Here is a 21,860-nt window from a genome sequence, read left to right on the forward strand (position 1 = left end):
GTAGTCTATTTACTTTTGTTTTTGTATTCTTTTAAAATCTATTATGTGACGATTTTTCTGTCAATACAAATTCATCCGGAAGTCTGAGATAAAGTATGATTATAAATGTCATGTGAGAATTTTATTTACCTGGCCCGGTCCGATAACCACAATAGCATTTAATAAGATACCATATCTTTATTCTCATGAATCAACTCTATCTTGATGGGAAAGTTGGAGACATTAATAAGATACCAAATCCTTAATATTCACAAACATATCTTTTTAAATGACTCATTATTCCTTATACAATTTTGAGATTTCCATAACTTACAATATCATCCTCCCTCTCTCTCTCTCTCTCACACTCTCTAATTCTTTCTCTCTCTTAAGAAGTAAAACGGAAAAACCATTGAGGGAAGCAAATAAATACATAAACTAAATGAGCAACCAATCAACAACAATAACATATATACCAAAAATCACTTCATCTTCCTCAAAATCTAATCTCTCAAAAACACAAAACCCATTCTCATAATCCCCATTCTCAATCCAAATTCACCTTCTTCTTCTTCATCATCCATAAAATAAAACAGAGGATCAAAAAATGGAGTTCTTTAGAAGAGCTAAAGCAGTTAGATTAAAAAGTCATCTTGATAAATACTTAATTGCAGATGAAGATGAAAAAACAGTTCGTCAAAGTAGACAAGGATCATCAATTAAAGCTAAATGGGTAATCGAATTTGTTGAAGGAAACAATGATGTAATTCATCTCAAAAGTTGTTATGATAAATATTTAGCAGCAATTGATAAACCCTATGGTTTGGGTTTAATGGGTAAAGAAGTTGTTCAAATTGAATCAAATAAGAATTTAGATTCATTATTGATTGATTGGGTACCAATTAGAGATGGGTTTCAAGTAAAATTAAGAACAAGAAATGGGAAATATTTGAGAGCAAATGGAGGAACACCACCATGGAGGAATTCTATCACTCATGGTATCCCACATCAAACAACTACCCAAAATTGGGTTTTATGGGATGTTGAAATTGTTGATTTACCAAGGATTGATCTTCTTTGCCATTCATTTGGTGATAAGAAAGAAGAATTTGATTCACCATCTTCACCTTCTTCACCTTCATTCAAATTTTCAAGATTTTCTTCTTTAAAGGTTTTAATCTATATTTAGTACTCTTTTTTTTTTTTTATGAAAGATTAGTTGCTGAATTTGATTACATTATGATTAAGGTTTGATGTTATTTGGCAGAGGAGGAGCTCAAAGGGCGCCCATAAACAAACGGTACGTTATATTTATGTAATTCAATATAATTTTTCTATACACTTTGTTTACACTTACGAAGCTTACACGTAGGGGTGAGAAAAGAACCTAACCCTTTCGAGTCCGCGAAGATCCATGGGTGCCTGTTATTTGGCTCAGGTTAGGCTAGCACGCAACCCATGAATGAAGTAGTCGAAATGTTAACATTATGCCACACCAGAGCCTTGCCCTAACTTTACCAAGCCGAGTGAGGTGGTCGGACGTTAGTATACTTTACCCTTTAGGGTTTAGGCTATGTTTGCCTTGCAAAAAAAAAACTCAAACTATCACGAATAACAATTCCATAATGTGATTTTTTTTGGCAATCACAATGTCTTACTTTACTATTTGGTTTGGTCATGATTAGAATCTTTAGATATCGGTTGTGTCCATAGATTATTTGGTTAACGATTGCAGAAGAACCAGAATCATAAACCTGCTCACACTTCTGGATCTGGATTCCTCTCAAGGGAATCCTATCCACGATGAACGTTATCTTGACACACATTTCTGGTCATCGTATTTCATTTTCGCACACTTAACATGCCCTTTTAAATCTATAAATTGTTAGTGACAAAGGATAGAATGATCCCCAAACAAGTGAGATAGAAGTCAAAAACAGGATTCCCCTATTTCCCGCCATTTTTTTTTCTCAAAATCCTCTTCCTTCTTTGCCAGTTGGGAATGGAACTTCTTCAAAATGCAAAAACAATTAGACTCAGAACTCATCAGAAGAAATATCTATTAGCATCAGAAGATGAAGAATCAATTACCCAAGATTATAATGGATCATCAAAAACGGCAAAATGGACAGTCGAATTCATTCGAGACGAAAACTTCATCCGTCTCAAAAGTTGTTTCAACAAATATTTGACAGCATCAAATATTCCATTCATAATTGGTAATACTGGTAAAAGAGTTCTTCAATCTTTACCCAAAAGATTAGATTCTTCTTCTATTGAATGGGAACCGATTCGAGAAGGATTTCTTGTTAAATTAAAGAGTCGATCGGGTAATTTTCTTTGTGCTAATGGTGGTCTTCCTCCTTGGAGATACTCTGTTACTCATGATATATCTCATAGAAATTCAACTCATCATTCTGTTCTTTGGGAAGTTGAAATTCTTGAATTACAAGCAGAATTTGTTCAACCCTCAATTTGGGTACCACAAAGAGAACATGATCATCATCACAATCTGCCTTCTGAACCTTGCTCTCCTGTCAACTCCCCCAAGTTATATACTCTTGAGGTATTTATTACTTCTTGTTTTCTTTATTTGGGTTTAGGGTTTTGATTGTTGGGTATTTTGATTTTGAGCTGCAGTATGACAAAGTTTGAATCTTTTTCTCATTTTATGTTTTCTGCACTCTATTGGGTTTAGGTTTAAGTCTTGGGGTTTTGATTGTTTGGGTATTTTATTTTGAGCTGCAGTATGATAAAGTTTGAATCTTTTTATGATTTTATGTTTACCTAGGCTTTTTTACTTTTTGGTATTTTAATTTTGAGCTAGGGTATGAGTGTGTGACAAGGTTTGAAGCTTTTTGTGGTTTTGTGTTTTTAGTTTTTATTTGGTTTCGGGTTTAAGGTTTAGGGTTTCGATTTTTGGTTATCTTTAATTTTGATCTGAATCCTGATAATTTTCTAATCTTTTTTTCTGATTTTGTGTTTTGTGCAGTCTATTGATTCTTTTGATACTTCATTTTCAACATTTAAAGAGGAAGGTCGGATGATCTTTTATAGTATTGCTGACGAAAATGGTGATGAGGGATTTGATTGTTCTTGTTTAAATTTTAAAGGTAATGAAGTTGATGAATTGACTCAGAAATTAGAAGAAGAAACAGGCCTTGAAGATATTATTGTTTGTACTAAGAGTCCATTGGATGGGAAGCTTTATCCTTTGCATCTGCAACTTCCACCAAATAATGCAACTATGTATGTAGTTGTCGTTCAGGCGAAATCAGAAGGTAATTATTTGATTATCTTAATTTCTTAGTAGATTTTGTTGTTGTAATCTAGAATTTTTTTTTTGCTGAATTTTTTTCTCTTGATGTTTGGCTTCGTTTGTGTTGCATATCGACGCTTATATTTGTCCTTTATAGAGGTCTTGGGTGGTCTAGGGCATACCGTGCCATGGGAACCATGTAAAACTAGTCTAGACGCTTATATTTGTCCTCTATAGAATCCTTGGGTGGTCTAGGGCATACCGTGCCGTGGGAACCATGTAAAACTAGTCTAGTTACTGAATTCGTTCTACTGAGGTTGGCCTTCATTCTTGTCACATATTGGCTCAGTCTTTCGGTTGAGTTTGACGCCTACTTTTGTCCACTCTAGAAGCCTTGGTTGGTCTAAGCACACCAATGCCAAAGAAAAACCTTATACAATATGAAATTACCCCAGTCGGCTTAGTCGGTGCTTAGTTTCAATACAATATAGTCGGTATTGACACGCGTCTTATATTAAAGCACTTCAAAGTAACTTCGGAAAAAAGTTAGTACAATGCACACTATATACTTGAATACTTCTTTGTATTTTAAATTTCATTCCACTGTCACTTGGCTAACCAATTTACTCTTTTCTTTGTATCAGCTGGTAGAGATCTTGTGAAGGCACTCTTATAGACATCATTTGTGAATACCATAATATGCGGAGTCCTAGCTTCGAAAAGAAGTATGGGTATAATGTGAAAAAAACAGTGCAAGAACCAACTTGAGAGAGGTCTTCTTCATTCAGAGTTTGCTTTTGCTAACCCTAGTTATAGACTAAGGATAGGAAGTATGATATCAATAACAAAACGAGATATGGTTCGACAGTTTAGATCAAAACATTTTTGTATATCATCTCTGAATGAGAAAACTTTGTAGACTATAGTCTGGGAGTATTTTGGGACTTCAATTCAGTATTTTGTATATCGTTTTCATCAAGGAATGTAAATTAAACCTTAATTATTGACATGACATGAAATATTATGCAAGAACTTTTCTAATAGATTATTGTCTAGCTCATGAAAGGATAGGAAGATGGTATTTGTCTGTTTTTCTTGCTACATTTCTTAATGCGGTCCGACACATGACACCAATCAACCGTTGTTGTGGTGCTTGTGCGGTTAGGTACAATCCAAGTACAGTTTAATAGCGCCTTTGAGTCAGAAAAACCCTTAGTAGACCTTCGACCCCCAACAGAGTGACACTCACCTGTCTCAAGAGAATAACATAAAATGCTTTTACCATCTAATCCAGGTAAGTAGTTTTTGTTCTCCATGCTACTATTGGGAGCAACTGCTGACATACAAGAAGCATCACTGACGAACATCATATGCTTTCCCAAACTTTCAACTTAGACCCAACTCTCACTAGAAAAATCGAATCTAAATACCTGGATTGACATCCCAAGATACCTTATATCTACTAATAAGAGCTTCCCTTCATGCTCAACCAAGAACCTTTTTGTAGTCAGGATTAAAGAACCGCTGGTTACCGAGAACAATTTCCTTGTACGAGCCACCATCAGTCTCAAAAACTCCTAGACTTCCGTTAGGATCCAGGGACCATAAGGCTCCATTGCAGAAAACTGGACTGATAAACACGGTATCACATCTGACTTTGGGTAGATCCCCAACCACCATTCATTCTTTCCCCTAGTAATGAACCCGGCGAGAATTTTGTCTTTGAAATCTTCATTGTCAAAAAATGCGGTGATGGCGAAAACTACACAGTCTGAAGAAGTAGGTGAAGACACGAATGAGAGACGCAAGTACAAATCACTTTGTGGTTCTGGTAAGCCAGGAAGTTGGATTACTACTTTTGCAAACGGGTTGTAAAAGAATATGTTTTTGCCTTCCTTTTAACATTAGTAACCACCCGTTATTCGCATAACAGATAGTTGCGTCTGATAGAATTGTATGACTCATTATTATGCACCGGGTAGACAAAATTGTAGATGGCACCATTACTTTCAGAGAAAAACAGAAATGGAGATAAAGATGTGATATTTCTAAACAAAAATCTCCATTTTGATGCAGGTAGTAGCGATCGACTCCCTTTACTTGTGGCGCGAAATGTAAATAGTCTACTAGAGGAAGATAACTTGCTATGAGCTCGAAGATGTCCTCGTTAAGATTACCCCATTGATTTGCTTCATCAAGTTGTACTTCGCTTTAGTTTGTCCCTCAACCTCCTTTAAACCATTATTTGTATTGGTGTTCTTTTCTTGTGCATCTAGAGTGTTATCTTCCTCTTCACTGAAAGCAATGCTATGGGCAAAAGAACTAAATATCCAGTACGTAACATTGAAAGCGATAATATCAATGTCATTAAACACATTCAGAAACCAAGCAATACGGTGCAATGGCAAACGATCAAACTAATGGAAGAGATAATGAAGCTCAAAGAAGGAGGAATTACTGAAACCCCCACCTTTTCATAATACACATTACTGAAACCCCCACCTTTAATTAATAATTACTAAAATATCCACCTTTTCTTATGAAAAGGCGGTGGCTTCAGTAATGTGTATTATGAAAAGGCGGGGGTTTCAGTAATGTATATTATGAAAAGGCGGGGGTTTCAGTAATTATTAATTAAAGGTGAGGGTTTCAGTAATGTGTATTATGAAAAGCTTCACCAACGCTATATTCTCCTATACCTCCAGAATCACCAACAAAAAAGCTGATGCACTAGCCAGATGGAGTAGAAGACATAAGCAGAGACGAATGTTTAGCCCTTTGTTTGTTCTGTCAACAAGAAAAAAAAAATCTTCCTCTTCACTGTTCTCAAATATATTTTTTGTTCTTCTATCACAAGCCCTAAAATGTAAGCACGATAAATATTAGTTTAGCAAAACAAACAATCAAAAGCAAGAATTATACATGCACCACAGAGTATGTGTAGTTATTTTGAAGTTACGTGACAGGTGGAGGCATCGTCACCCAAGCGGAAGACAAATGTGGCATTGTCGGCTTTGGTCTTCTAGGTCATACTGATGCAGGCGCATAACGCGTGGGCCCACGTTCACGCGTGCCCACGACCCAGTCGGCTACATTAGTGGTCCTAGTTAGTTTAGGATTAAGAAATTACATTATGTTAGTATTTCTATTATTTAGGAGTTTCTATGTTTTAAGTATCTTTAATATTTAGGAATCCTAGTTTGAGTCTATCTAGGAAAGTCTATTATCCTATAAAAGGAGGTCTAGTCTATTTTGATATTCATATTGAAGAGAAAAATCATTGAAGTTAATTAAGTTTTAGTTTATTTATCGTTTTCTTTACCGTTCTTCATTTATTTTATTGTTCTTATTTTAATTCCGCTGCGTCTACATCAAGTGATATTCAGAGCCATCAAAATTCTGGAATTTTTTTCAAAAAAAAAAAAATATCTATGGATACATCTCCTCTTGAATGTTGGAAAAATTTTCCACGTTTATGTTGGGATCCCATTAGAGATACGACTCAATTTTATATTGATCGGAAAGATAAAAGAAAAATTCATCAAGTTTCTAATATTCCACTCTTCCACGGTCAATTCCATATAAATTTCTGGATTCAACACATGGAAGATTGGTTCCGAAATCAAGAAATTCATGACAATGATAAGGTTTTTTGGTTGAGCAACATATGTCCGAAAGAATCTATGAAGATTTCAATACAATGCAATGAAGACTCATTAATGAAGGAAAATCGATCGTAGATGATTGGAATAAAGTGAAAAATATTTTCGATACGCTTTTCTCCCTTTACATGAATACTTATCTTATATGGAATCTCAAATCCAATCGACCAAATTATTATCCGAAATTCCTTCGACTACCATGGTCAATATTATTGAAGGAGAGGTTCTTGATAAAAAAAAATCATAGTTTTTCAATAATGGAGGAAGATGATTTATCTTACCAAAATATTTATTTCAATGATCTACAAGAAGATAACTTCTCCTACTATGAGACAGAAAATTTCTATGAGTCGAATATGGATGATTTTGGATACGAATGGGACGATTCAAAACGTAACTATGAAGACAAAATACATATTGAAGAAAATCATCAAAAAAAGAATTCGACATGTTTGTACGATTGGGAACCCGGAGACGAACCAAGTAAGTCATATTTTTTTCCTTCTCCTCCATCTTCCTATTATTCTATAGAACTACCAAATCATAACCATTCTTTTAGAAATCCCTTGCCGCCACCATATTCACCACCACCACCACCTCCGTACTCTTACTATTCACAACCGTGTTCACCTCCTCTACCATCTTCAGCACCGCCACCACCAACACAATCATCTTTTCTTTACTACTCACCACCGCCACCACAACCGTCTTTTTCAGAAATGGTTTTATCGGTAAAGTCGGATTTTGATAAGATACTACATATGTCTAACGACGTCAAAACAATAATACGTCACCCATCTTCCTCGTCGATTATATCTTTTCCTCGGGAAAAAGAAAAAGAAGAATATGAAGAAGTTGAAGTTAAAGAAGAAGAAGAACATGAAGAAAAAGAAGATGATTGTCTAGCTGAAAAAGGTCCACACGTTGAACTTGAGGATACTAAAGACCAACCACCTCCTCATATAACCATCTCTGAACCTGTCTTCCTTCCAGCCGTCAACCAAAAACCTAGCTCCAACACAAAACCTAGAAGATGGTCGTCAAACTGTTAAACAACTTCAGACCGACATTGAACGCTCATCTTCCATCCCTTCAACAATGGTGAATCGTTCTTTTTTTCCATCAATGAAGAAGGAACCCGTGGACAAAGAGATGACATTGGAAGAGTACGAGAAAGTAGCAGAGGAGATTCGTCAAGCCTTAGTTGTAATGAAGTAAGAGGAGAGGAAAGTTGATCTTGATAAGGGGTTGAAATCAATGCAGCAACTTCCAATAAAGAAAGAAAACAATGAAATTTTCATTAAGCTGGGTTCTAACAAAGATTCAAGAAAACGGAAAGCAGATGTTGATTGTGATGACAGAGTTAAAAGGTCTGTAAGCATCAACGAGTTCTTGCAACATCCTGGGGATTCCTTTAGTCGTTTGCGTCTTTCGTCCCCAACTCAATTCCAATTCCGTTCTGTCTACCCAAATCAGCATAATCAAGTGTTACCATCTGTTCATCCTCAATTATCTGTTGCTACTGATTTTTTTGACCAAGGGTATCTTGAAACCCAATCACCAAAGGTGGTCAATCAAGAATTTATTCCTCCACCCAGTAATGGTCAATGCCCATTGCTTAATCCACATTGCTATCACCATCTCCACAGACAATGCTTACCTAGGCCAATCATCGAAGTGACTACTAGTCATCAATTGCGACCTAAGAATCGATTCAGAAGATCACTTGAGAGGAATTCTTTTAAAACCTCAACTCCCGATCGACATCTTCATTGTTTGCACTCAAACACAATGTTGCGGATGAGAGGTCAATTGTATACCCTAGCAAAAGATCAACATGGGTGTAACATATTACAAAATAAACTTAAAGAAGGAACAGAGGAAGAAATCAATTTGACTATCTTAGAATTGAAAGTTCATGTAGCTCAACTAATCGCATATCAATCCGGGATTTATCTTGTTCAAGAATTTTTAGCTGTTTGTGATGAAGAAAAGATTACTGCAATTCTTCACTTTGTTACTAGAGATCAATCTGAACTTTTGGTAATTTTTGTGACACTCATGGACCAAGATGTGTACAACAAATGTTGACTTATTTGAAGACACAAAAACAAATTAATCAATTTATTTCGGCTTTGAGGGTTGGTGTTATGATGAATGATGAGCGTGTGGGTTTGAGGTCAGAGACGACGGAATTTGTCTCCATTAAATTAAAGAACGAAGGAAGGGAGGTCGAAACGGAACACCTCAGAAAGATCATTGAGATAGGTATTTTTGCTACGATACCTTCTACAAAAATAACTACATCGGCCAACAATATTATTTATGAGGCTATGTTGGTTCGGAAAGTAACTAAATTTCTACGTAATTACCGAGTTAGGGTATATAAACTTCACGAAGATGAACGTGGGAAGACCGTTTTTCAGTGTCATATCGACGCTACGTGTTTCAATATCGATAACTTTTTGGGAGTTGGTTATGCTTCTACTTTAGCTCTTGACGAGGAATCTTGGGAGTTAGTTACAATTATTCTGGAGAGACTCATTGCAATATGAGAATCAGGTTGGTGATTTCTTGCATATTGGTGTCTTTCACACTCAATGTAACAGTTGTTCGAAAAGGGAATTATGGATCACCATGGCATATCTCAGCGTATGCGGAAGCATCAAATTGTTTTCTTCGTCGAAACGGTTCGGGACGAACCTTCTAGGGAACGGGGAGCTGATGCAGGCGCATAACGCGTGGGCCCACGTTCACGCGTGCCCACAACCCAGTCGGCTACATTAGTGGTCCTAGTTAGTTTAGGATTAGGAAATTACCTTATGTTAGTATTTCTATTATTTAGGAGTTTCTATGTTTTAAGTATTTTTAATATTTAGGAATCCTAGTTTGAGTCTATCTAGGAAAGTCTATTATACTATAAAAGGAGGTCTAGTCTATTTTGATATTCATATTGAAGAGAAAAACCATTGAAGTTAATTAAGTTTTAGTTTATTTATCGTTTTCTTTACCGTTCTTCGTTTATTTTATTGTTCTTATTTTAATTTCGTTGCGTCTACATCACATACTTATACAAGCTTCGGTCTCCTATCAATGTGTAATCAAATTAGAGAGGAGAGGATAAATAAACTACAAAGTAAAAGTAAGAAGAAGTGAGATTTACCTTGAAGAAACAGAGTGATGGTAGGTCACAAAACTCTGCTACCTTGGGGTTCTATGAATTCTTCTAAAAAAAATTGAGTTTCTTAGACATGTAGATAATTGAGGGATGGAAGGATATGTTAGGAAAAATAACCTAATTAACTTGTTCAGGAATATGAAGATAAACGATGTGAAAGTAAAATCAGAGACACCAAGATTGTTTAACGTGGCAAAAACTACAAGATAGAAGGTAAAAAAACCACGGACTTAGTCCAGAAATCTTCCACTATAACGATAATAATGGATTACACAATGCTTCATCTTTCTCGCTTCCTCTTCGTCTTTTTTTTTTCTCTCTTTTCTCTCAGTCATTGTGGCGAAAGGGAGGAACATGTTTGTCAGAAAATTTCCTGTTTGTAGACAACTAGTTTAGAATGTTTGTCACATTGTTTCATTTATTAATTTGGTTAGACAAAAGAGTTTATATCCTACTTCTTTTTTTATTTTACCTCAACTGTAATTAATTTTTTTCGCTTCTAAAATCCTAGATGTTTCTATTAGTAGAAACAAAAATGATCATAAAATGATTAAACGAATGAAACAATCGTAATTGAATAAAAAATGTATTTATCTTGTACAAGCATTGATACCTTCTACATACAAATTAGTACGCAGATTTATTTAAGTCAATCTTGCCTAGAACAAAATCCTAGCTCCGCCCCTGAATTTGAAACGTTAGGAAGAGGTGCAAAAAATGGGGTGTAAGATATCCTTCCGCCTTATTGAATTGAGTTATTTCTTTTGGGCTTTGTGATGCGCACTAAATAGCGGGTATCTACATGCACCCTCGGGGTTGCTTTCAGACTCGGGTGCGGCGGCTGCATGGGGGTGGGGGTTGGGGCGGGAGGAGCTCTGGTAAAAATGGTGTAAAAAAATGGGGTGTAAGATATCCTTCTGCCTTATTGAAGTAAGTTCTTTCTTTCGGGTTTTATGATGCACACTAAATGAGCAGGTATCTGCAGGCACCTGTCAGGCTTGTCTATCGGAATCGGGTGCAGAACTCGGGTGAAGGTTTTTACCCGAGTCTGCCCATTAAATCTCAGCGGGCGGGGCAGGATCTACCCGCAACTAGGGGTGTACTCGAGTCGAGATTTTAACGAGATGCTCGAGCTTGGCTCGACAATGGCTCGTTTTCAGCTCGAAAATTAACGAGTACGAGCTTAACACGAGCCCAAATCATGCTCGTTTATGTAAACGAGCCGAACATGATCACTGTTTAGTGTATCCCGAGCTACTCGTGAACAATTCGTCTAACATACATATTATAACAGTGTTGTACATAATTACGTATTAATTTTGAACCTTGTACATGGAATATCAACAATTAAAAGATTATTATAATATGAATCATTAAGCATTGTTATTTTATGTGACAAATGATCATTGAAATATTTCGATACACGAGCTTAAAACAATGCGAGCTCGAGCTCTTTCGAACATATACGAGTCGAGCTCTTTCAAACGTATACGAGTCGAGCTCTTTCAAACATATACGAGTCGAGCTCGAGAAAGTGGACAATTACTCGAACGAGCTCGAGCTCGAGCTCGAGCAAACAGTCAAATACACTAACCGAGCTTGAACACCTTACTGCTCAGCTCGGCTCGACTCGAATACACCCCTATCCGCAACAGGTAGCGGGTGCCCATGGTGAGCCACGTGCTCGGGTACCCGTGGGCGTTTTGGGGCCAGTGAGTAATATTCCCACGCCTAGTAGAAGATAACAGATTTCAGATCAAACATCAAAATGATAAAAAGATACAATCAAAACCACCACAAGTCCACAACCCATGATAGAATAAATTTTGTCACAAACCTATCTCTTCTCATCATTAGGTTAACATTGAAACTCAGAAAGTTTCCATTTACTGATAACATCTTTCTTCCGCCAAAAAATGGGGATCAACATTTCCATTGAAACTGTAAGTTCAAAACTAAAACCCTTCAAAACTAAATCATTTGATTATTAATCCTGCAGTATCTTCTGAATGTTATAAATCGAAAAACAAACCTAAAAGATGTTTTAACATCATTTTTCTTCTTCTTCATCATCATCATCATAATCATTATCTATCATCTAGAACACTGTCTTATAACCTAAGAATATTGAGACCCAAAATGGGGTCATAATAATTTTATGCACAGGATCTCTCTTTCTTTAAACTGAAAAATAAAACTATCACAAAGATGCCATCCAAGTCGATTCTTTACTATTGCAGAACTTCTGTCGATGTGTTGCTCGAGGCTCAAAAGGTTTTCAAGTACTGTACCTATAATTTTGAGTTTTTTAATCGTTGATGATATTGATTTACCCCTTCTGAAACAAAAACCTCATTCAATACAACCTCTGGGAGGATCACCTGCTTTAACAAGTCTCTAAAATTCTCTTCAAAATTTTGATTGCTTTCAGAACAAAAATGGAAGTCTTGCAGGAGTGATTTTGATCACTAAACTCTATAGTGAAGTTGCAGCTTCCAAGTAAAACGAATAATAAGAGATTCTTCAGGTATAAGTTAATTTACAGCTTCGAACAAAAGAACCTGAGGTTGTAAATGCCCTTTCTCGCACATGATTAGAACATCTTCCCATCCACCAATCACCTGGATATAATCGTATCATGAAATTAGATGGTTAAAGGGTAGTTGGAGTACAATGAATGTGTGAAGTTAGTGCACTTCATTACCTTGACTGTTTTGTCGTCATACATTGTCCATTTTTGCTGCTCATGATTGTATGAGAAGCAGTGATAGTGTTGGTCATAATAACAAACCTACATTTATACATGAGAAATATATCAGGGTAAGAATATGGGGTTAACTACTGTCTCGATGAGTTCACTGTGAAAATCAACAATAAGATACTTCTGCACAGAATTGCTTGGTCGTGTTTCTTGCCAATAAAATGTTGCTTCCTTTCCAACAGGATAATAAATTTTTCGAGAAGATGGGAGGGATCCACTTGCTAAGGAGATAGGCCAACAAAAGTATAGTGAGAGAAGAAACCCAACATTTTTAGAGGTGGCGAGAGCATCACAATTTTATTCGGGCGATGAAGAATGATGAGGTACCAGAAAATAGGCAACATAACTTTGTTATTTTTTAATATAATGAATCTATGAGATGGTCCTGCTTACCACTGAAACAAGACGATGTTTGCTTCCTTTATCAAGCCCGCGGTATAGTAAACCTATATCTATTTCGGTACTTAGGGCTGCCAATGTTGCTGATATGTCCACGCTCTCACAGGTATTCTGCCAACCCAGAACTGCAAGAATGAAAAGAACGAACTCCCATAAATTCCTGGGAAAGAAATTAAGTAATATGCAGCAGCCGACATATCTCTTAACTTGATAGGTTTACCTGTCGTGAACACATGGGGAGGAGTTGAAAGAATGCGATGGATATAGTTTAGTGTCCCACAACCACTTGCCTCTGGGTCACAAGCTAATTGATGATTCATCTCGACAATATTCAAAAGGTCATCAAAAGAGCTGTCTGAACACATAGTCTGTAGAAAAATATTAGTGTTTATTATTAACCTTAAGAAAGTTCAGACACAACAACTAATTTCCTTTTCAGGAGATTTGAAAGACTACATAGAAGGAGAAACTGACTATAAGAAAATGGAACTCCCACAAACAAGTGAAATAAAAAAAGTAACTATGAAGTTGTATAGTAAGTGCCTCTCATCACCTACAAAATAGCAAGTGACTGTACAGATGCTATATCTATATGACTATATCAGACTACCTTTGTTGTTCGGAGCGCACTGGCATTGATGTTGTGAAAGAATGATGTGTACTTTAGATGTCTCGACTCCAGATTACAATTATGGCAGTTCATCTGCTCAAAGATATTCATTCCAAACAGAGTATGTACTATACAATCTTTGCTTGAACAGTCCCAAGATCCCGTGCAATTTTTTTTTCTTTGGAGTGAGCATCAGATTCATCCAAACCAGAAGTAAACGACCTATGGAGGCAGTCAAAGATCACTGCCAGAACTTCTGACGCATCATTCCTTTGTCCCTGACAGTCAGAAACTACACTATCAGATCTATTAACTAACACAAATTAAAAGTTGTTCAATAAATGATGAAGTAGGAGCTAGATGTGATTACAGTTTATGATACCACCAGTTTACCTCTTGAAAGAAATTACTTTCGGGATACAAGTTGCTTAGAGCAACTCTTAAACTGGTAGAAGCAACTGGTTTGTTTTGCATGTCCGAAGATGCCACACCGAGAGCAGTAAAAATATCGCATAGTGCGCAGATAACACAAGGATCTCCAACGTGCACATGCAATGTTGTAGATGTTCCCAAGAGTGCTTCCCGAAATCGTCTTATATGCCATAAGGACTGCATTTTTGCAACAGTTTAGGTTTACGAAATAATGACAAAAGTAACATCAAGTGCAAGATAATAGGACCGATAAATTACTCTCAGAACATTATGGAATGCCAACCTGTATGATCACATTCAAGAAACAATTGTATTCCCCGACTTCATTTCTTAACCCTGCCCCCAACACCTCCTTTTCATTTGTGCTGCCCACCATGACTTCACCTGGTGAATATCCAAACTCATCGCCTTCTAGAGATGGTTTTGGAGGCAACACTTTTGGAACAACAACAGTAGAAAAGGTTTGGTGTGCTTCAAATGCGTCTACATATAAAACAAGCATTAGATAGAGAAAAAGTGAAACATGTTTAGATATCCAATAATATTTCTACTTTTTCTTTTAGACATGTTAATCACAAAATGGAGACAAAGTTTGAGCGGTAGAAAAATCGCGATCAGGGAAAATTCAATGGGAGATCGAAGGGCTAGCAGGAAATAGCAATGAATAATCAAATGTTCTTCAGTCAGATAGTACTTAAAATATAACAAATGAAAGGAAATTAATTATTTTAGTAGACAGAATCCGAGCAACAGCTTGGATTTACCTAGACCTCTACAAGTTTATAAAGTATATCCATTTGTATAAATTGGCATAGATAGATATATGTCATTATACATTATAAAAATTATGGAACATGCTAAACACAAACTTATGATTTTTCACGGACTCATACAGTGATTTGATAACAGGGTTGACTTTTGGAGGGGCTGATATGTTAACACTATGCAAAATCATTCCCAGTGGAATCACAGCATTAAAGCTCTTGCCCATCAACCTATCTATATAATAGGGTGCTCCTCCATAGCGACAGTAAATTGGGACTCCACCTTCCTCGCTTATCAGTTATCACCCCTGACAAACTCACTTGTATGATTTGATGATGTCGTAATGCACCCCAAATCCCAGTCCACAAGAAAGAATGTCATCAAGCGTCTCTTTAACCATGTCTACCTAGTCTAGTATAAAATATATGATTCCTACTGATTGACACAAAACTACTCGCTTATAAAGACAAAGAACAGAGAAGAAGGTGAAGAATAAGGTAATACACTACCAAGGCTTTGGCGAACAGCTTTTTTAAGGTCAGCTTGGAACCTTTCCTCATCGTCTTTCTCCACGTGCAGTTCTCTTAATGACTTCACTCCATTACTTCCCGGTTCTGCATTACCTATTTGAAACCATGATAAATAATAATTTTCTCCAAATATGCAATAAATTCTTCATCTAAAATAGTTCAATCTAAATCATGCTGATTTGTTAGATAAAGATATCAAGTGAATGGTTCAGTAACTATTCCATGAACCCATGAAGGGGAGTGATCTGGAGCAAAACACAGTTTGCAATTTAATTTTCAAGTTGCCTTGTGATCATGCTTATGAAATGTGAAAAGAAAATGTTCATCTGCTTTCACTTTGTCATGTTATTCACAGCTCAAGGCATGTATCATTTCATTTTCATAAACTCATCCTTCACTTTTTTTTTCCTTGTGTGTAGTGCATCAAGTCATGTTAGCCAACTACCGAAAGAAAATCACTTTAGATGACGACAGTCAACATCATGGTACCTAAACTGTCCTATAGCTTCTTCTCTTTCCCCCCTTATCTAAAAGATAGGTTTTTCCTCTATAATATGTATGTCGTACACTCATATATTCACACACTTTACGTATTAAACATGTATTATTCGTTAACTCATCCAGAACTTGTGATTTTCTTGTGTTCTGGGTCAAGTGATGGAAGCCATTAAGAACAAACGTTTCAACTCTCAAGAAGGAATCCTACTTTAGATGAACAAAGGTTGACATCATTATATAATTTATATCTAACCTTAGTATAACTTATTCTCTTTATATCGTTATCTAGGAAGGATGAGCATATCAGCAGCACATGTGATTTGAGAATTGATCCCTAAGGCTAATAATAAATGATCAATCCATTCTGAAATTTAGGACCACTCTTCACTGCCAAAAACTAATCTGAACGTTAGAGTGAAATGGCAGTGCCAGAAGTATTAACTTGAATACACTTTTGATAAGTTTCGGACTTGATGGCGTTTGGGTGGGGTAGATCCGCACCATTTTGAACTCCACAGATTTCAAGGGCATTACAAGAAGATCATCCTCATGCAAATGGTTCAGAAATTAGAATTCACATCTTTGGTTCCTGAACTGATTACCAGTTCCATTTTTTACAAGTAATTCAAAGATATCGGTATTATTAATTATTATCATATCTTGTATTCTCAAGAAAAAAAGGGTCCAATCATGCAGTGAGAGGAGAATCAAGCAGAGGAAAATATTTTTATATCCTGTAGACATGTTATACTGAAGGTAACATAAGCTGGAACCTGAGAACCAGTGACACTGGTAAGTCGAGAGTGGTTCATGAATTTTGCCGATATGTTGTGTTGATTGTAAAAGATCAAATAAATGCAAAGAAAACTGAGGAGTTCACTTACCATCACCAAGATGAAAGGTACTCTGCATCGTTGTGTTAGTTTGTTCCTTGATGCTGCTGTCACTTTGCAAATACCCACTATCACGATTATGTTTCTCAGAAGACAAGGATCGAGAACTTCTCTCATCAACTAAAGTAGATCTGTTACGCTGTTTTCCTCGTCTTCTATTTCCACGACTAGGACGCAAATATCCATTACTATGAGTTCCTTGGCTATCTAGGCCTGCAAAAACAAAGATTACTCAGGAATTCAAAAAAAATAATATAAACTTTTCTTACTGATAGTACAACTCCAAGTCGATTGAATAACATAATTATCTCGAACAATGGATACCATATAATGAATAAAAGAATTTAAAGCTGTAGTTGAATGGTTGTGTTTACCATGTCCAACTTTAATCTGCGTTTGATTATTTGTCGTTTTAATACTACCAGATTCAGATTTGCCAATGGATTTGCTGGCAACTGTGACTCCATTTGCAACTTTTGGAGGAACAACTGGTATGCCTTCTAACAAATCAGTCTTGCCGAGTGAATGATCTTCTGAAATTTGATGAGAATTCTCAGGGTACTTAGATAAGCCACCCCCAACTTCAGAAGTTACCACCATGTCATGCCCGGCAGAACATTGTTGGGGCATATCCGGTTCATTTTTCTGACTGTTGAACAAGGATACTTCAGAAATAGATCCGCAGTGGTCAACCTCTGTCGAGCTATTCGGAGAGCCACCATCACCTTGAAAACTTACTGGGATATTCTCTTGCATTCTTTCACTGTCTTTTTTATGTAACTCTGCAAGGTGCCTCTGTTTGGCTTCCTTCTCGATTTTCCTCTGATACTCGAGTGTCTGTTCAAGCTTTCTTTCCTCTGCTTCAAGCTCAAGTTTATATCTAAGGTCTTCTTTCTGTTGAATCAAATCATCCCCACTAACACCGTCTTCCACCTCTAAGTTGGGATGACTATCAGAGGCAATAGAGAGGTGACTGCAGAAACATTGTCATAACTTCTCCTTTAATAAGGACTAGTGAAAGCAGTATATGCAAGAAGAAGACCAATAATAAGAAGAAATAGATCAACATGATACTTCCGAAACTTCTACATGACTGGTAAGATCAAGAGAAATACGTACACTTCGCCTGTAGTGTCTTCGTAAAGAAGTTGGTCGTTACCACCATGAACCTGCAAAACTACAAAAAAGACATTACGACCCCGTAACATAAGTAGAAGAAAGAAGATCGTGATCAACAAAACCCTGAATTATGACCTTTAAACCCTTAGCTTTTCTGTAATCCTTGCTCTTTTTCTTATCCTTGTACTTCTCCTGGAGTTGTTTTGAATGATCACCTCCCTTATTCTTTATGGCATCAAGTGCAAGTTCAGCCAAAAATGCCTCTTTAGCAGCCTCAGATTTTTCTGTGACATCTTTCTCTGCAAGTTCTTCCAAGCGGGCCTGAAAATAGATATCACACTCAGAACATGTTAAGTTCCATCCAAAAATATATAACCCAAGGCAGTCAAACAGAATAGCACAGACCCGCATGAAGGATTTGACAAGAGGCAAGATAATCGCGCGAAAATCATAGGTCGATAGAGACCCAAGCTTAAACTCCAATTGTTGCATGCCTGTGACATCTCCCATTATCGTGGCATCAATTTTGCTGACCTGAAGGAGAATCAGAAAATGAGCTAATTAGTCGGTTTTACTAAAGAATACAACTAGTGACAGGCTCACCTCTACAGATAAGTGGTCCTTCTGCCTCTGGATTGCTACTTCAACACAACTATCTGCTTGATGTACGATGTCCTGCATTCTCCAGTCATCATTTTCCATGTATTCTGTATCACATAAACGAGTAGTAACGTCTGTGAAAGCTTCTTCGTAACCAAACGGTGTGATATTCAATGCTTGTGCTTCTTTGAGAATATTCGATATAGCATCCAACTCAAGCCTACTGCTTATGAACATATAATCATTTTCCCTCTCAATGAGCTCTTCTTGCCGCTTTCTAAGGACAGCCTCGTAACTTCTTGACGCAAATCTCGTAGTGTGCTCTCTTTTCTTAAGTTCTTCATGGCAAAGACTCTCAACTAGCTGCAAAGCTTCCTCATAGCTCATGTGCTCGCATTTCCTCTCACACAAGCCTTGCAAATGGTTAAGTTCCTTCTCAAGCACTTCAAGAATTTCTCGCCCTCGTTGTGTATCTCTTCTTTCATACGTGTCCATGACACCAACTGTTCCCCACTAGAAGGACCTGAAAAGATCCAGGATAACAGGGCATCACTATCGAGTGGCATTGTATCTTCACCATCATTTACCGATGCAATATCATCACTCGCAGAACAACTCTTCTCAGAATATCTAAAAGAAGTAACTTCACCTCTAATTAAGCGCTCATCCAAAAGGAGATATGACGAATCACTCCCGAGAACAATCATCTCTTTGATTTCAAGATCTTGAGCACCACAGTCTTTCTCATCTCCAGTCCCACTCTTTTCAGAGTATCTACTTAATCCACTTGAATTAGAAAGGTCCTGTAAGAACTTAAGGACTTTTCTAAGTTGGGTACCTCCCAAGAAGCAAATGCAACTAGGGGTTTGGTCTAAACCAAGGTTCAAAAGCTTAGATCTAGGAGAAAGACTCTGAATGTCCTCCATTGCATATTGTATGACCCAATTAAGATGACTCATAGCTAGACATTTATGTTTAATAAGCAACTGAAACATACCATGGATTTTCTGAAGGAGCTGTGCTCGCTCAGAATCATCACATAGTGGCCAAGTTTGTGTTTTCAATCACGCCTTCACCAACCTACTGCTGTCACCTTCCACTATTTCAAAGTTTGGAATGTCATCCTGCCTTTTACTTTCCTTGAAACTTCCACTGCAGTACCCTGCTTCCAAATCTTCATCCATTGGCAACACATTTTCATCATCTGAAGAAGAGTCCCACGCCTCTCTGCAGTTGCAATCAGTGATACCAGTCTTGCTCCAATCATGATAATTTATGTTATTGGATCCATCAACAACATTTGGTGATCGGCATTTGAATAGTTCTTCAATTATATTTAGCGCAGAAGAAGCATCAATTGGTTTCCATGAACCACTTAAAAGCATCTCAACCCAGTCAGACTCAACTTCCTGAGGCAATACTGACTGGAATCTTGGCGAGAGACTGCCCATGTGGTCCCTCACAAAATGTTGCATATGGGAGTCGCCGTCAGAAAACTTCTCACTGCAACAGCAGCATTGCCAAAACTTCCATGTCTTACTGACCCCAGCAAATAATAGAGCTTCAGATACAACTTCCGCGATTAGACTATCTTTTGGTGAACTGAAATGGGACTTGAGATCTTTAACCAGCACTTGGAGCATACTTTGTTTTCTATCAAGACTCAGAGAATTCCAAAATGACTTAACCTGATCCATCCTCTCCGACATGGAAACAGTCTTTCGCAAATTTGAATGTTTACGACGCTCACCCGCTTTGTGGTTTCCCGAAGATGAATCCAAAGACCTATCATCGTCCTTCTGCAGGGAAGGAGAATCAGCTTTTTGCTGCAACAACCTCGCAGCAGCCACACATACCTCAATCTCCTTCCTTCGCTCTTCTGGTGTCTTAGTAGCTTTCTTGAGCTCATTTGGCCTTTTATTCTGTACCAATCTCAACTCCATAGGATCTTCTGTTAACCGTCTCATCGGAATCAATTGGAACTTCCCCTCACCATTTATATTCCCGAAATTTTTCATCCATGACGAAATCGAAGCAATGTTTGCTTTCTGAACAAGAGAGCGTAACTCCTCTATCACATGATTTATCCGTGCCTCAGGTGTCGATAGCTTCTGCTGGCTCTCATCCTGTAAACTCTCTGTACCAGGATCAACAGGGCTCTCAATCGATAATGCCCTGTCACACTCCTGAATAACCTCCGCATAACCCTTACCATCATTTACCGATTCATACAATAAATTAACATAAAAGTGAGCAAACTCAATCGAGTTTGGGGACAACGAAACAGCTCTTCTAGCAGACTCAAGTGCATTCTTAATGTGTCTTTGTTTCACATTTGGGTCATCAATTAAAGTAGCAACCTTAACACAAAGAGTTCCTTGAACACGAAAAAGGAGAGCGGAACTCTCATAACGAAGAGTAGATTCCTTCATGAGTCTTAAAGCCTTCGTATGATTCCCTCGTCGCAGAGCTGTTAGGGCTTTCTCACATTCAACCTTAATCAAAGCATTCATTGAAGAATCCGACTGAGATGAAACTTCATTCTTACTTTGTTCATCTCTAGAATCATTAATTAAACCTAGATTCAATGATTTCTCATCTTCTACAGTAATATTACAATCTGCCCCATCCGCCGCAACTACCACCGCCGTACCGGTGGTAGAAGCAGAAGATTGTCTATTACTACGCGGAACTGAGTTTCTTTTCTTATGCCCCATAATTAACAAAACAGAAAACCTTTGATTTTGATTTCAACTCAATTCTCTTAGCATACATAACAACAAAGATTGAAGAAAAAGATCAGTAGATACTTACAGTAGAGACTTGAGATTAGATATATAGAGAGAGAAAGATATACAGAAATGTGATAGTGATGATGAAGAAGACGAAGTAGTAAGTCTCTGTGACTATTAATTTTGTCGATTCGATTCAATATAGTTTTGATATAACCAATCAAATCGTTTCGCTCTATCTCTCTCTCTCCTCTTTCACTCTCCTCTTTCTCTCTCTACCTAACAACCAGTAGAAGATCAGATTTTCTGTGATGATTGTGATGAAAAGGTGGAAGATGAAATTGAGATGTCCGTCGATGTTATATTAAACCCTAATAATTTATATTTGGAGATTGATTTCGAGAAGGAAGATACAGAATCAACAAATGAAATGAATGAATCCA

The 21,860-nt window shown here is 37.1% G+C and overlaps 1 protein-coding gene and 1 pseudogene across 2 annotated transcripts; one reads left to right on the plus strand and one right to left on the minus strand.

Moving 5' to 3' along the window:
* The first annotated feature begins 586 nt into the window (after positions 1 to 586).
* On the plus strand, positions 587 to 3,299 carry LOC147547749 (uncharacterized). Its single transcript, XM_086670217.1, has 3 exons — positions 587 to 1,150; positions 1,976 to 2,545; positions 2,972 to 3,299. The coding sequence occupies exons 1-3, from the start codon at positions 587 to 589 to the stop codon at positions 3,287 to 3,289; spliced, it is 1,452 nt and encodes a 483-aa protein (XP_086526343.1). The 3' UTR covers positions 3,290 to 3,299.
* Positions 3,300 to 12,546: 9,247 nt separating this feature from the next.
* On the minus strand, positions 12,547 to 21,479 carry LOC147547750 (uncharacterized; annotated as a pseudogene). The gene is made up of 14 exons (XR_015236955.1): positions 18,689 to 21,479; positions 18,491 to 18,619; positions 18,221 to 18,406; positions 18,086 to 18,135; positions 17,341 to 17,939; positions 16,958 to 17,179; positions 15,555 to 15,668; positions 14,564 to 14,763; positions 14,242 to 14,457; positions 13,849 to 14,126; positions 13,459 to 13,606; positions 13,233 to 13,363; positions 12,783 to 12,869; positions 12,547 to 12,699 (listed from the first exon to the last, which is right to left on the minus strand). The product of XR_015236955.1 is annotated as an uncharacterized LOC147547750 (transcript).
* Positions 21,480 to 21,860: the final 381 nt, after the last annotated feature.

Source organism: Eschscholzia californica, unplaced genomic scaffold (assembly GCF_041429995.1).
Source record: "Eschscholzia californica isolate CP2 unplaced genomic scaffold, dmEscCali1.0.p SCAF_3, whole genome shotgun sequence".
Lineage (NCBI taxonomy): Eukaryota > Viridiplantae > Streptophyta > Magnoliopsida > Ranunculales > Papaveraceae > Eschscholzia > Eschscholzia californica.

Coding starts and splice junctions, on each gene's coding strand:
- LOC147547749 (XM_086670217.1), top strand. CDS start 587: ATGGAGTTCTTTAGAAGAGCTAAAGCAGTTAGATTAAAAAGTCATCTT. Junction 1,151..1,975: donor CAAGATTTTCTTCTTTAAAG/GTTTTAATCTAT, acceptor CTTCTTTGCCAG/TTGGGAATGGAACTTCTTCA. Junction 2,546..2,971: donor CCAAGTTATATACTCTTGAG/GTATTTATTACT, acceptor TGTTTTGTGCAG/TCTATTGATTCTTTTGATAC.